The following is a 16,371-nucleotide window of genomic DNA, read 5'->3' on the forward strand; positions in this document are numbered from 1 at the left end:
ATTAGAGGAGGAATTGATGCCTGTGTGCCGAGATGAGGACTTCAAACTGTGTCAGGTCTTGCCCCTGGTTTTCTTTGTTCCAAGGTGGTAGAGATACTAGCTACTGTAATAAGCTCTGTGGACGTCTTCCCTTTGTAAGACAGTCCCACTCACGTGTATTTGCAGGACCATGCTACAGAGGAGGTGACCACTAAGGGAGCTATGACAACAGCAGCAGGTGAAGGACTATACATTCAAGGGAGCGCACATGAGGAATATCATATGTTTGGCAAAATTGGTTTCGTTCCATACGTCCTTTGAAAACACAGTCATTAGCAGTAGAAAGACTAAGCCTAATTAGTGACCAGGGATTGGGGTTGTGTTGATGAATGAGCGTTCGCAGCAGGTGGGGTTAGCCCTTAGTCCCATAGGATCCCTCCAGGGGACCTTACCTCAGAGCTGATGCCCAGTGATTTCTCCAGGCTAGAACGGTACTTCCCCATCCGGAGGGAGAAGTCTCGGTAGCGCTTGTCCACCGTGGTGACCCACTTCTTCAGCTCAGTGACGTGCACATGGCCCTTTTCCACAAAGCTGTCGGCCAGCTGAATGAGGAGCTTCACCTTCTCCTTGGTTTGCTGTAGGAAGCACATGGAGAGATGACGTGTATAAGTGCGAGTGTGTGTGTATGTGAGTTTGCATAATAACGCGTGTGCGTATTATCGTACGTGCGCGTATGTGTGTGTGTAAGCATGATCGTGTGTGAGTGTTTCAATCATCTGTAGCCATCACACTCCCCGTCAGTGTCTAGGCTGACGCTTGAGAGAGTGCATGCATGCCTCGGGAGAGATCTCTAACACTTGCTTGCAGCCTGAACCACTGGGCTGAAGACAGGCAGACACAAGGCAGGCTGCAGCGGAAATGTTTGGCTAATATCATATGCAGGTATAGGGTCAGCAGTAAGTGAGGGAGTCTCAGCAGACTCCGAACAGTAGCTCTAGGGCAGCGTACCAGATGGCACCCTACTCCAAAAGTAGTGCACTACATAGGGAGCAAGGTGCCATTTGGGACGTAGCCTAGGTCTGCTTCCCAGCTCCAGGTCCACACCTTGGCGGAGACTCTGAATTCCTCGTACTCCTTCAGCAGTTCCTGACTCCTCTCGCCGCTCTCTCCAGGGGAGGTGTGAGTGGAGAGGTAATACTCTCCTGTTTCCTGGATCCAGTCTAAGGCCTGCGGAGACAGACGGGACAGGGGGGAGTGAAGAGAAGTGAAGAGCTCCCTCTTTCCATATTCCTCTCTCCCTCTCTGAATGCCCTCTATCTTTCATCGGTGGCTGTGCTGGCCATCGAAAACAAACAAAACCCCCACGTATCCCTGGCTGGGTCTAGTCCAGGGCCAGATGTTATGTACATGCAGTATAAACACAGCACTCGGAGTGCTTGGGCTGCGTTCAGGAGAGCTCACCTGTTTTTTGTTGTCGTTTTTTATTTCTATTTTTAGGGGGTAGATGAGCTTTAATATTGCAGATAGATTGTAGCTTCCATCAATGTAATTGTCTGCATTACTTCCAATCCCCCATATATATTTTAGCAAATATACATATACATAAAGTCAGCAAAAAAAGAAACGTCCCTTTTTCAGGACCCTGTCTTTCAAAGATAATTCGTAGAAATCCAAATAACTTCACAGATCTTCATTGTAAAGGGTTTAAACACTGTTTCCCATGCATGTTCAATGAACCATAAACAATTAATGAACATGCACATGTGGAACAGTCGTTAAGACACTAACAGCTTACAGACGGTAGGCAATTAAGGTCACAGTTATGAAAACTTAGGACACTAAAGAGGCATTTCTACTGACTCTGAAAAACACCAAAAGAAAGATGCCCGGGGTCCCGTGCCTTAGGCATGCTGCAAGGAGGCATGAGGACTGCAGATGTGGCCAGGGCAATAAATGTCAATGTCCGTACTGTGAGATGCCTTGGATCGGAGAGTGAGGGCTGGGGCCATTCCCCCCAGAAATGTCAGGGAACTTGCAGGTGCCTTGGTGGAAGAGTGAGGTAACATCTCACAGCAAGAACTGACAAATCTGGTGCAGTCCATGAGGAGGGGATGCACTGCAGTACTAAGGCAGCTGGTGGCCACACCAGATACTGACTGTTACTTTTGATTTTGACCCCCCCTTTGTTCAGGGACACATTATTCCATTTCTGTTAGTCACATGTCTGTGGAACTTGTTCCGTTTGTCTCAGTTGTTGAATCTTGTTATGTTCATACAAATATCTACACATGTTAAGTTTGCTGAAAATAAAAACAGTTGACAGTGAGAGGACATTTCTTTTTTTGCTGAGTTTACATACACATACATATGCATACATACAAATACATATAAATACATATATATACATATCTTTTTAAAATATATTTTCCTTTATTACCTTCTAACCCTACCACCCCTCCCCTAATTGAAGCTTTGGCTTCTACTTCCAGCTTACTGTATACATTTTATGAACAGTCTATTTTAGTTCTATTTTGTTTGTTTTTACTCCTGTGCTTCCTCTACCCTCAACCTCTCCCATCTATTTCTGATGTCCATCCGGTCTGCCATATCTTTCAAACTGTGCTCTTTCACAAAAGTTCTGAACCTATATACATTTTACGGACACAGTATGTTTTATATTCATTTCTTGTTGTTATTAGTCCCAACCTTCAGCTCCATTCAACCCCTCCCATCTATCTCTTAAAACCATCCATATTGGATTTCTATTTGCCATATATTTTTCAACTGTGCTGTGATGTTTCACAAAAGTACTGAACCTTTCTATTCTCATTGTTGTAAATTTGTAAATTGAAAATAAACATTTTTGCTAAAAGTATATTGATCGATAGACTATGACTTTTCAGATCACCCCGTAGTGCTATCTGCAGAGTTGGATCCAGGTAAATATTGCAATTCTCACGCCATTCCTGGACCTGTGACCAAAAACGAGCTACATATGGACAGTACCAAAACAAATGATCTAATGACTGTCTCTTCGCAGCAAAATCTGCAGAGCTGGGAAGGATGTATCCCCCATATAAATAACATTCTATTGGTTACGAGAATTTTGTAAAATAATTTAAATAGAAAAATTCTCATTTTTGAATCCGTCGTTGTTTTGCGTATCAGTTCATAAACCATGTGCCATGGAATCGGTACGTCACAAATCTCTTCCCAACTATTTTGCAATCTATATGGCACGGCTGTCAATGTTTTGGACCTTAAAAGAAACTGGTATACTTTTATATTTATCACAATTTTGTTTAACCAATTATGGTCTTTAACACAGGGCCGACAGACAAGTTCCTTACTTTTCCCCCTTCCACTTTCCTCTTCCATTTTTTTGCGGTAATGCTGCAATTAGTTGGTTGTAATTTTGGGTAGAGCCGACATTTCCATATGTTTTTGTTAGCTGCATGTGTGACAACTCCATCCGTCCTATTTATGATATAATTAGTATATTTGAGTTTAACCACAATATTTGTTGTATTATTTGTTCTGTCTTTTCTGGTGGATTAAATTGAAATTGCAACCAAATTTCTGGCTTGTTTTAAAAATAGTGATATTTGGGAGATGATTTCCTTTTAAACTAACTGAAAGTGAGAGGTTGTAATCTGAATTAAGTGAAAAAGGCCATTCTTGAACATAGGGTGAGACATTCTTACTAATTTGCTAGAGAACAAGTTCAGATTTATGTATAACTTTTGTATGACTGAAGCCTTTAGTGAGAGGTCTAATGCTTTAATATTTTATCATTTCTGCCCTTTGAATTCATATTCATTATATAAATAGGCTTGTTTCATTTTGTACTTATTTTTTTCTCATAATTTCAAAAACTGTTCGCTAGGTGTAGGCAAGACCTTAAGCAAAAAGGTCAACTGGGATATGACTAAAGAGTTAATCAGGGTGATTTTTCTACAAATAGACAGGTATTTACCTTTCCATGGTAGCAAGAGTGAGATAAATTCTTTCTTTCAGGATATGCATACCGAGTATATCCACATCACTATCCGACCATTTTATTGGTTAACTACATGGTAATATAAAAGTTGTATTTTTTTGTGATCCAATACGTAATACGTACTTATCATAATTTGGTTGTAATCCAGAGAGGTTATAAAACATAACTAGATCCTCTATGAGGCTGTGGAGGGATCCAAATTGTGGATTTAAAAGAAAACATGAATCATCAGCATACAATGACACCTTTGTTTTTAAGCCCTGGATTTGTAATCCCTTGATATTATTGTTGGATCTGATTTTTATAGCTAACATTTCCATGGCCATAATAAATAGATATGCCGATAGTGGACAACCTTGTTTTACTCCTCTTGACAGTTTAAAACTTTCTGAGAAGTAGCCATTATTTACTATTTTACACAGAGGGTTACCATACATAACTTTAACCCATTTTATAAGAGATTGTCCAAAATGTAAATGTTCCAGGCATTTATATATAAACTCCAGGCTTACTTTATCAAAAATCTTTTCAAAGTCAGCTAAGAATAACAGGCCCATTTTCCCACCCGCAGCACGCCAATTCCTCCATTTGGCCGCCTCTCCTTTCAGTTCTCTGCTGCCAATGGCTGGAATGAACTGCAAAAATCACTGAAGCTGGAGACTCTTATCTCCCTCACTATCTTCAAGCACCAGCTGTCAGAGCAGCTCACAGATCATTGCACCTGTACATAGCTCATCTGTAAATAGCCCATCCAATCTACCTCATCCCCATAAATATTTATTTATTTTGCTCCTTTGCACCCCAGTATCTCTACTTGCACATTCATCTTCTGCACATCTATCACTCCAGAGTTTAATTGCTATATCGTAATTACCTCGCCACTATGGCCTATTTTATTGCCTTACCTCCCTTATCTTACCTCATTTGCACACACTGTATATATATTTTTTTCTACTGTATTATTGACTGTATGTTTGTTTATTCCATGTGTAACTCTGTGTTGTTGTATGTGTTGAACTGCTTTGCTTTATCTTGGCCAGGTTGCAGTTGTAAATGAGAACTTGTTCTCAAATAGCCTACCTGGTTAAATAAAGGTGAAAAAATAAAAACATAAATAAATAGTGTTCTATTGTTTCCAGTACTTGACTTATATTATCTCCAATGTATCGTCTGATTAGAATTAATAATGTCCGACAAAACCTTTTTAAATCTATGCGTTATAAATTTTGAAGTGTAAGGGGCTTCAGTAATAACGAAATCAGACCTTCTTGTTGAGTGTCTGATAATTTACAATTTACATAGGAGTGGTCAAAACATGCTAATGACGGTCTTCTGAGTATATAAAAAAAAGTTTGGTATACCTCCACTGGTATGCCATCCAGCCCTAGAGATTTCCCGGACTTAAAGGCTTTAATTGCATGAAGAAGTTCCTCCTCTGTAATTTCGCCTTCACATGAGTCTTTCTGTACGGCTGTTAATTTTACATTATTAATAGAAAAAAATCCATACAATTAGCTTAGGTTAGAGGAGATGGAGGAGACTGAAATGAAAACATTTGCTTAAAGTACCCCTTTCAAAATATCATTTGGTGAATCATGGGTGACTGTCATTTCTAACAAGTTTCAGTAAATTATTTTTGGTAGCATTTCTATGTTGAAGATGAAAAAATAATTTGGTGCATTTTCCCCATATTCCATCCAGTTTGCTTTATTTTTATAATATATTACACTTGATCTTTCTTGAATAAGTTCCTCCATTTTGTTTTGTTGTTTCTCTAACTTATTCTGAGCCCTTATGGTACAGTTTTTATTGCTATCTATCTGTTCTGTTAGACCTTCTATTTCCTTTGTTTGTATGGACTCTTTTGACCTAAATTGCTTTTGTTTTAGAGATGAGTACTGAATTGCATGGCCTCTAAAGTCACATTTATAAGTGTCCCCATACAATAAGGGGATTTGCTGTACCTACAGTATGTTATGTCGGAAAAATTTGGTTATAAATGCTGTCCTACTTAAAAACAAGTTATCATCCAATAGGCTTTGATTACATTTCCAATAACCTCGCCCACGTGGTAAGAGTAATGTATATGCCAATTATCTGATGGTCCGACTGCATTCTATCCCCTAGCAACACTTTTTAAACTTTTGGTGACATAAGAAATGACATAAGAAAGTAGTCAAGACGACTAGCTTGATTGAGCCTCCGCCATGTATATCTCACTAGGTCAGGATATTTAAGCCTCCATATATCCACTAGTTACAATATATCAATGACATTCATGATTTCCTTAAGAGCATGAGGGTGATAGTTTGTAGTGTGATTTCCTTTACGGTCCATTGAGGTATTTAAAACAGTATTAAAATCTCCCACCATAATAATAGAGTCTTGTAGGGTTGATCATTTATTATATATACTTTCAAAGAAGAGTGGATCATCATTATTTGGTCCGTAAAGGTTAATGGCCCATATCTATTTATAGTCCAATAACATATTTAAAATCATCCATCTACCTTACGGATCTGTTTGGACAATTTGCACATTCGGATCAAAATGACTGTTGATTAATATCACTTGAGTTTCTTTCCCCATGGGAGAAGTATATTTCACCACCCCAGTCCTTTTCCCACACAACTTCATCTAAAATTGTTGAATGAATTTCCTGTTAACAATAGATATTATATTCCTTCTCTTTGAGCCAGGTAAATATTGTTCTTCTTTTCTTATTATCTTCTAAGCCATTACAATTATAACTGGCTATACTTATATTTCACCATTTACCATAACGAGATACACGTTTCAAATCTATTTATCATAATACAGGTTTGTAAATGTACCGTTAAAAAGTACCATAGTGATTGAGTGTCCATCTAGCTCACCTGTTTGGCACTGCGTTCGAACACCACGTACTGCTGGCACTGGTCCAGGCGCCGTTTCTTCATGGTCCAAAAGTGCAGAACCCGGTTCTCCCTCTGGAGCAGCTCATTGAGGATGGCTAGAGAGGAGAGGGAGACCAGGGAGCACAGAAAGAAGTTAGCATATCGTCAACACAGTGGTTTCAAACAAAACCCTCACTAGTCCATATAGAACATAAGAAACTTTAGAAGTAAGTTCAACTGAACATAAAAAGAAATATGTACATTTCCTAAAGAAAAAGAGCATTAAAAGAGTTAGTAACAGTAAGGTATAAGGTCTGGTGCTCAGTAGTCAATATAAGTGCGTCCAAAATGGCACCCTATTATTCCCTATATAGTTCACTACTTTTGACCAGTGCTGGTCAAAAGTAGGCGTGCAGTGAGTCTGGGGAAACGCACTCCACAAATGAAATATAATTATTATTAGCTACTATATAGGGAATAGGGTGCCATTTAGGGTGCCATTTGGGACACAACCCATGATCGTGCAATAGGGCTGTTGTGACTGACCTTTAACCTGCTGCTCGGGTCCTCTGGCATGGCCTGAAGCACCAGGTATACCCACATTGTTCCTGTGGATATACTTCAGGAATACCTCAGCATTTCTCCTGGCCAAAGTGCATGCCTGGGGCACAAGAAGGGACATTGTCGAAACAGGATCATTGCAATGGACGACATATCCACAACTACCATCCAGAATACATTGAAACTGAGGTTAAGATATTGCATGTGTGACACCATAGATACATTACTGTCAACATGGTTATTCATTTTTAGTTGACAACAAGTAAACTGGCATTCACAACATGTCTTGCAAGAGGTGGACATGTATTTCAGTTCTGTAATGGGAAAATCAATATGAAACCTAACAGCTACGTGTTGCAGAATACAGATGTGTTCTACTGAAGAGAATCAGACAGACAGAAGAGCCCGAGTTCATGGTCTGTGAATATGCAGCAAATGAATGATCAACAGAACATGGGTTGCGCCCACCCTAATGTATTAGCTTGCTAATATTGCTCTAGCTATTTATTCTGTAACGTTAGCTAGTTTCAAGTATACTTTTTATTACTGTCGTCCTTACATAGTTAGTGATACCACTGAATTTTCCCTGGAGTTTTTCCATTTTGATTCTAGCTAGCTAGCTGGGTCATTACGCCGTTATGCATTTGCCGCGTTTGTGGAAAAGGAACAAAGAGGGGTGGCGACGGTTCTTGATCTTGAGTCATGACCCAGCTAGTGTCGCTACTAGCTAGTTAGCTAGCTAGCTACGTTCATCTGTTTGCTAAGTTTGTAGCTAAATGGGATTGCTAGCTAGCTACGTATTTATCTGTACTGTATACTAGCTAATTGTCTGTGTTGGTTTATTATTTTAATTCCAGACGAACATGATGTACCGCCGCAGACAAAGGAGGCACAGGGAATAGGGGACCATTTGAGACGCAACCATGTTGCTCTGCTGTACCTTGAGGAAGGCTTCCTTCTGCTCCAGGTGTTTGCTGATGAGGGGGATGACATGGTCAGTCTCGGCCATGGCTCCCAGCTTGTCATGGCCACCACACCAGTCCTCATCCCTCCTGTACTCCTGCTCCAGACTCTCCAGCACACTGCACACCTGAAGAGGGCACAGGGGTCTCAGTTAGTCTTCATGCTAGGTTGGACACAATTTCGAGGTGCCATCACAGAACCGGATTCTACCAATATGCAGCCTTTTCTATAGGGACAGGATGACAAGACGGAGGCTATGTGGGGGTTGGTGTGGACACACACCTGCTCTGAGGTCTTGTAGAAGGCCACAGAAGCGTTGACCAGCTTGAGACGATCCTCCATCTTGAGCATGAGCTGTTGCCAGTGCATGGCCACCTTCTCGGCGCAGGCCCGTATGCCATCCGGGTCAAAGTGGCCCGCCTGGAGCATGACCTCAGCCTTCTGCTGCACCTGCAGGGCACTCTGGTGGGTCTTCTGGAGGGAATTGGCATGGAACAGGGACTGAGGGGGGACACAGAGAGAGAAAGAGAGAGAGAGGGGTTGTTTAGGTTCAGGGTAATGACATGACAATGTTACATGATCATGTGTTCATTTTAACAGTGTAAATATGTTTTTTACAAGCTGAACATGTGCCCAGACTTTATATATTCTTTTGCTGAAATGGGTTTTCTACAATGTTGTTTTTTGGGGCTGAAGCATAGGTGAGAAAATCATGGTAATGTTAACCCTTTTTTTCCTAAAGACTTGATATATGCCATTGACTGTAGTCCAGTCTAGTCTGGCGCTTGCAAGGCATTTTGTGAGCCCGGGTATCCTTTGGATGTCATTGCCTATGTGATTAAAACCTTCCAATAAATGATGATTTAAAGTTGAGTTTTGGTTTTATTTAAAAAAAGATGCAAAAATATGAGAGGCTTAAAGATAAGTGACATTTCATTAGCTACTTGTCTGGAGCTGTCGAAAGATACTGTCACACTAAGAATAAACGCAATTATCTTTCCACATGGCCACTCCATGTCTACGTCCCAAATTGCACCCTATTCCCTATGAAGTGCACTACTTTTGACCACGACCCTGGTCAATAGTAGTGCACGATATAGGGAATAGGGTACCATTTGTGATGTAACTTCGACTGCACTTCTCTCCTCATTTTTCCTCATCTCATATATACTGTGTACAAATATTAGGAACACCTTCCTAATATTGAGTTGCACCTCCTTTTGCCCTCAGAACAGCCTCAATTCGTTGAGGTATGGACTCTACAAGGTGTCGAAAGCATTCCACAGGGATGCTGGCCCATGTTGACTCCAATGCTTTCCACAGTTGTGTCAAGTTGGCTGGATGTCCTTTGGGTAGTGGACCATTCTTGATACACATGGAAACACATGGAAAACCAGCAGTGTTGCAGTTCTTGACATACCGGTGCGCCTGGCACCTACTACCATACCCTGTTCAAAGATACTTAAATATTTTGTCTTGCCCATTCACCCTCTGAATGGCACACATACACAATCCATGACTCAATTATCTCAAGGCTTATAAATCATTCTTTAACCGGTCTCCTCCCCTTCAACTACACTGATTAAAGTGGATTTAGCAGGTGACATCAATAAGGAATCATAGCCTTCACCTGGTCAGTCAATGTCATGGAAAGAGCAGGTGTTCCTAATGTTTTGTACACTCAGTGTATGTTGTCCTCTAGAAAGAGAACATTCAGTTGTAAGTGTCAAATGGCAGTTTTTTAGTTTTTCTTGGCTAGGCTGCACTACATCACAAAGGAAAAAATAAATCAGAATTTAACAGAAATGCATTTTAACAAGTCTATTCATTCTTAGAGGCAAATTACCACATTGTTTTTCCTGCCAGAACCAGGCCTGATTTACAACTATAAATCCACCAGAGAAAGCTAATACAGGAGAAAAGGAAATAAAGCCGTCAAGAGTAATTCAACATTTCTGCACTTACACAAGAATGAGTGCAGTATTTAACTTTAAGTTACTACTTAATCAAAAACACTACAATTGATGTATTATCATACACAAAAAAACAGGAATTGTTTCCAAAGGGAATACGAGCAATTGAGTTTGTCCTTTGAATGAAAAATCCATTGAAAATATCGGCAGAATAGGAACGAGAAGAAAATGTACCGTTACATAACAAATGTGGAATTTAATTTCTACACGAGTCCCATTACCTAACTCTAGAAGCCTTCCTAAACTATAACGTAAAGCAGTGCCGCATCCCAAATGGCTCTCTATTCCCTTCATAGTGCACTACTTTTGACCTAGGGCTCATAGGGCTCTGGTCAAAAGTAGTGGACTTTATAGGGAATAGGGTGCCATTTGGCGTGCATCCCAGGTTTCTGCTCCACAGCTAATGGAGGGCCAGGGAAATGCTGACTCCCCATGAAAGCATAGGACCAAGAGCCATAAACCTTTCATAAAGCATCAATCTCATAGGAGTATATATCACATAACAGTCACTGGTTCATCTAGAACGCTCTGTCAATGTAGTTACTTTTACAACATCCGTTTTGCATCTAAAATGATATAATCAGGTAAACGCAGTCTTACCTCCCTAAAAGGGTCATCTATGATTGCTACATGAATTTGTTTTACTTTTAGAATTATTGATACAATCAGGTCCAAAATATTTTCCTTGATAAAGATGAGCAAAAAAGACGGTATAATAATATATTATGTATATTAATACAAATACTGGCTATATTTTATGCTCACAAATGTAGAAAATTCTATTATTTTACACTAATACAATTTCTCAGAGAAAGAGATTTTGTTTAATAAGTCATATATTTTTCCTCTCAAAGAGATATGGGTGAAAATGATTGGCATCCCTGTTTTCAATTCCTCACCTTGCGAGGATATCGCCACTGAGCCTTTTTGTAAAATGTTTTATGAGATTGGAGAACATGTTGGGAGGGATCTTAGACCATTCCTCCATACAGAACCTTTCCAGATCCTTGATATCCTTCGTCTGCTCTTATGGACTACCCTCTTCAATTCAAACCACAGGTTTTCAATGGTGTTCATGTCCAGAAACTGAGATGGCCATTGCAAAATGTACATTTTGTGGTCAATTATCCATTTCTTTGTGAATGTTGATTAGTGCTTGGGGTTATTGTCTTGCTGGAAAATCCACTTGCGGCCAAGATTCAGCCTCCTGGCAGAGGCAGCCAGGTTTTTGGCTAAAATGTCCTGGAACTGGGTAAAGTTCATGATGCCGTTGACCTTAACAAGGGCCCCAGGACAAGTGGAAGCCAAATAGCCCCATAACATCAAAAATCCATCACCACATTTTACAGTAGATATGGGGTTCTTTTCTGCTTATGCGTCCTTATTTTGACGCCAAATCCACCACTGGTTTGCGTGGCCAAAAAGCAACATTTTCATGTCATCTGACCAAAGCACCAGGCGTTTACATTTTGTTGGATGACGTGAAAATGGAGCTCTTTGGCCACGCACACCAGTGGTGGGATTTGGCGTCAAAAAAAGGACGCATAAGCAGAAAAGAACCTCATATCTACTGTAAAATCTGGTGGTGGATGATCAAGGATGTATGGCGGGATGGTCTAAGATCCCTTCCCAACGTGTTCTTCAATCTCATAAAACATTTGAGGAAAAGGCTCAGTGGCGTTACCCTCGAAAGGTAAGGTATTGAAAGGGATGGAAAAAAGGAATGCCAATCATTTTGAGAGAAAAAAAAGTAGCAAGTAGGACTTGTTAAACAGAAGTTCTTTCTCTGAGCAATTGTATTCGTATAAAAGAATATAATTTACCTTTTTTTTGCATACAATACAGCTCAGTCTTTGTATTATTTATTTTGTGATTTATTTCATGCTAAAGGTGCTGGTCATTGATTCTTGAAGAATATGTAACTTATAAAGGCCTCATCGTGAGTTTGGTTCAACTATCGTGCCCCCTCAGTACCCAAAATATAAGCTTGTTTTACCCCATCCCTCAGCCGTTTACCAAAAAAAGTGGCGGGGTGTCGCTGTGTTGTCGTTTGAATCCCAGATTGCCCCTTTCTCTCTATAGGTCCCAATAGAAACCTGATGTATGGGGAGAGATAGGCCACTGTGTTGGCTTTCTAGGGTAAATACATTTGTTTCCCCCAAAGAGAGGAAGGGATGGTGATTACATTAAGAAAACTCCCTCTACACCCTGCACAGTGATTTAATTAAAGTTAGCTAATAGGTTCTTAAAGGTCTTATTTTCATTCCCCCAAATCAATTCCAGAGCTGTGCTGGACAGGATTCAGCACACGTGCACATGTTCACATGCATGCATGCACGCACCCACACAAACACATACACCCAAGTATACACACGCAAACACACACACACACAGTCTTGGGTGGTGGTTCTTGGGCTGGAACAGGCCTCCGGAACCAGGCTTCACTACTCGGAGTCAGAGCCACAGCAGAGCCAGACTGTGTGCCAGGTCACCAACGTGCTGTGTGTGTGTGTGTGCTGAAACAGGACTTTACCAAGCAGCCCCATCCTGTGTGTGAGCGCTGCTGTCATGCTCAGAGCAGCAGCTATTTAAAGAGCTGAAGGAAAACAACCAGTGTACTGTGTTCCCCAGATAGTGTGTGTGTGTGTGTGTGTGTGTGTGTGTGTGTGTGTGTGTACGCCTGAGCGTGTGTAACGTTGACAGACAATGTTTGCGCGGGTGCGTGCATCTGCGTGTGTGCGTGTGTGTCTTAACGGTATATGGAGTTCACACCAAATATGTCTTTGCGTTTAGCTGTGTCGTGTGCACGCAAATGCAGGGTTTACACTTCGTGCATGCTTGTGTGTGTGTGTGTGTGTATAGTTTAATGACAGCGCACGTTGCAGTGATTAGCCTGGTCAGTCAGCCTGGTTTTGAGGAGGGGGGGTGGGGGAGCGGTTACCTCGATGGCCAGCTGGAACTGTTCATGCTCCCTCTGGAGTTGCTCTGCCTCTGACAGCGAGCTGGCATTCACCATGCTGGCGTTCAGCATGGACTCCCCGTTCCGGATCCAGCCCAGGACCTGCAGGGGGGGGACACACAGAGAGGAGAGGAGTTTAGAGTTTACATTGGTACAGTACAGTTCGATCTAGGCCAGAGGAGGCTGGTAAGGAGGATGTCTCATAATAATGGCTAAAATAGAATGGTACCAAACCTATGGAAACCATGTGTTTGATACCATTCCATTCCAGCCATAACTACGAGCCTGTCCTTCCGATTTAAAGTGCCACCAGCCACCACTGGTCTGGGCAACCATGAGCTCACGGGAAGCTATGGTCAATGTGGCTAGAAGAACTGGTTGGTGTAACGTAACATAATACAGTACTCAATAATGTCACTTTTTTATGACAAGAAACATGCTCAGTCATGGTTCGCCTCAAACAGCAGTTGAAAACGTCAGAGGGACAGACTGAGTCAGACCTAGAAATACATAAAGTCAGACTTATGTAATGCATATCTAATGCGATCCCAAAATAAAGCATGAGATCAAACTAGAGGCACACAGAGCTTTGGTATAGTTAGTTGAGCTTCATGAAAGCACAGCTTGGTGGCATAGTTCAACATAAACAAGGGGATAAACTAGGATTAGCAGTAGCATAATCTTCACGGGCATATTAACGATTAGATATTACATATGTTCGCTTCTGTTCATTTAGGAATCCCACGAGGGATTAGAAACATATGGATCATTTTTTTCCTCTCTAGCTTCCTAAAACTCAGAGACCAGCTGTGCAGAGGATATGGCTCATCGCTACCACTCTCTTTCTTTCTACCTCTCGCTCTCTTTCTTTCTTTCTTTCTCTCTTTCTTTCTTTCTTTCTTTCTTTCTTTCTTTCTTTCTCTCTTTCTTTCTTTCTTTCTACCTCTCGCTCTCTTTCTTTCTTTCTTTCTCTCTTTCTTTCTTTCTTTCTACCTCTCGCTCTCTTTCTTTCTTTCTCTCTTTCTTTCTTTCTTTCTTTCTTTCTACCTCTCGCCCCCTTCCTTCCTTTCCTTTCCCTCCCTCCCTCCCGCTACACCCTCTCTCTCTCACTCTCTCTCTGTCTCTGTCTCTCCCTCTCTCAGCCCTTCCCTTTGCTACACCTTTTCCCCCTCCCTTCTTCCCTCCCTCCATTACCTGGACTGGGCAGCGTCCCAGAAGCCTCCTTTATAGCTACTCTCCAACAATCAGCCCTATTACCATTAGAGTGCATCATGCAAAGTGGAGCCTCTTCACTCCCAGGTCCCCGGTGAGAGCAGTTTGGCCCTCAATTACAACAGTCCAAATGAGATTAGTGCAGAAGGAAGCTGGCGCGAGATGAGGAATGAAACTGCGGACGGTGTGAGGGAAGCCAGCAACCATCTGTGGTAGGGTTACGCGTCTGCATGGCTATAGATTTTTCACCACTAGTGCTACTTCAAATGGTGATGGGATTTGCAGTACGTCATAACATGAGTAATTCATCTAGTAAGCCGGAATGACTCATAGGAGCAGGAGCCTATCTCCTGTTGCGTAAGGCAGCTTGACGTACAAGTACACCCCATGAACAGGACACTAGTCTATGACAGAGCCTTCATCCCAATCTATCTCCTTAACACCGAGTGTCAAATGGAGACAGATTGGGTCCAATTCCTACAGTCTTCGCTATGATTCGGCCAGGTGATCGAACTCCCAACCTTCCGATCTCAGGGCGGACACTCTAACCACAAGGCCACCGAGTCGGTTCACTGATTTAACAGTGCACACGGTTTCATTTATTTCTCCTTCATAAAGTATATGAGGTACATTTTCACCAGGGAAGTACGATTGAGATCGACATCTCTTTTCCTAGGAGTCCTGAGACTTGAAAAACGGTCAATAACAGCAAGAGCGGTTACTACTGACCATCGACATGTGGCGTACATTATGTGTGTCACTAGCACTGCGACAAATATCATCCATTATTTACGGAACCTGCAGCATTTATCCAATAAATATCCACTTGCATTGATATTGAGGCTGAATCATTCATTGTTATAATCCATTTGACTTTAAGAGGCGATTTGCTACGCGGACGGTCCGTCAAACTTCAGTCTGAGAGAGCGATCCAGCAGATTTTATTCCTCTGTATTTCCACAGTTTGTATATTTCTTGTACAGCGAGGAAGGCACACAGCTTAATGTGCTCTCTGTCAAACTGTCATTCACATTGAAATTTCCCCAGAGAGCTTGCTCTCTCAGGATGCGTCCCAAACGGCACTCTACTCCCTACATAGTCCATAGGGCTCTAGTCAAAAGTAGTGCACTATATAGGGAATAGGGGACCGTTTGAGAGGCACGCTCAGATTGACACGGACAATACATTACTAGCCTGTCTGAGAAATGATTCAATAATCGAGTTGAGTGTTTTTCAATGGCACTGGCATACATCGACTTCACATTTGACTCTAGGCCATACAGGCAGATCAGTAGGCAAAAACGTTTGAGAGGAGTGAACAGCTGTCTTCACCAAGAAGCTAATACAAGCCGGTCATTGATCAAATATTGAACCTCTGCCGGCAGCCATGCACTCACACTGACTGTTTGACGTAGGGTGCATTCTGCCGGGTGCACGTGCGGGTTTGCATGTGTGCGTGTGTGTTTGCCGCGAGCGTGTGCGTGTTAGAGACAGCCCTGGACTCTCACCAGCCCAGTTCGCCCTCGTTACCCCTTCTAAAATATAAGCATGGGTGTACACCCACCTGTTTGACCTCAGACTGCAGGTGGCGGAGCTGCAGACACTCCTGCAGTCTCTTCTGGGTCTGGTCAGCGCTGACGTCCAGCTCATGCTGCTTCTCATGGAGGAACTCCAGCAGCTCCTGGACCTGAGTGGCCAGATCCACCTCTTTCTCCCCAGTCAACTCGATGCCTAGAACACCACACAGGACCACGGTCATTACGGCATGACATCATACAGCCACAAGTAGTTACATACCACAAATGAAGCTATGCCTTTGTCTTGTGTTCAGACAAACTGGTTGAAACA

At 41.9% G+C, this 16,371-nt stretch overlaps 1 protein-coding gene across 4 annotated transcripts in view; it reads right to left on the minus strand.

The window, feature by feature from the left end:
* LOC115160687 (kalirin) overlaps positions 1-16,371 on the minus strand; it is a 260,920-nt gene that overhangs the window by 74,162 nt on the left and 170,387 nt on the right. For all 4 annotated transcript variants that reach the window (XM_029710940.1, XM_029710941.1, XM_029710938.1 and 1 more), the window contains exons 15-22: positions 16,088-16,254; positions 13,294-13,413; positions 8,662-8,880; positions 8,357-8,506; positions 7,402-7,516; positions 6,856-6,971; positions 1,084-1,206; positions 432-614 (exon numbers count right to left, since the gene is read on the minus strand). In XM_029710940.1, coding sequence (XP_029566800.1) covers positions 432-614; positions 1,084-1,206; positions 6,856-6,971; positions 7,402-7,516; positions 8,357-8,506; positions 8,662-8,880; positions 13,294-13,413; positions 16,088-16,254 — 1,193 coding nt within the window. The remainder of the gene's footprint in view (positions 1-431; positions 615-1,083; positions 1,207-6,855; positions 6,972-7,401; positions 7,517-8,356; positions 8,507-8,661; positions 8,881-13,293; positions 13,414-16,087; positions 16,255-16,371) is intronic.

Source organism: Salmo trutta, chromosome 24 (assembly GCF_901001165.1).
Source record: "Salmo trutta chromosome 24, fSalTru1.1, whole genome shotgun sequence".
Taxonomy (NCBI): domain Eukaryota; kingdom Metazoa; phylum Chordata; class Actinopteri; order Salmoniformes; family Salmonidae; genus Salmo; species Salmo trutta.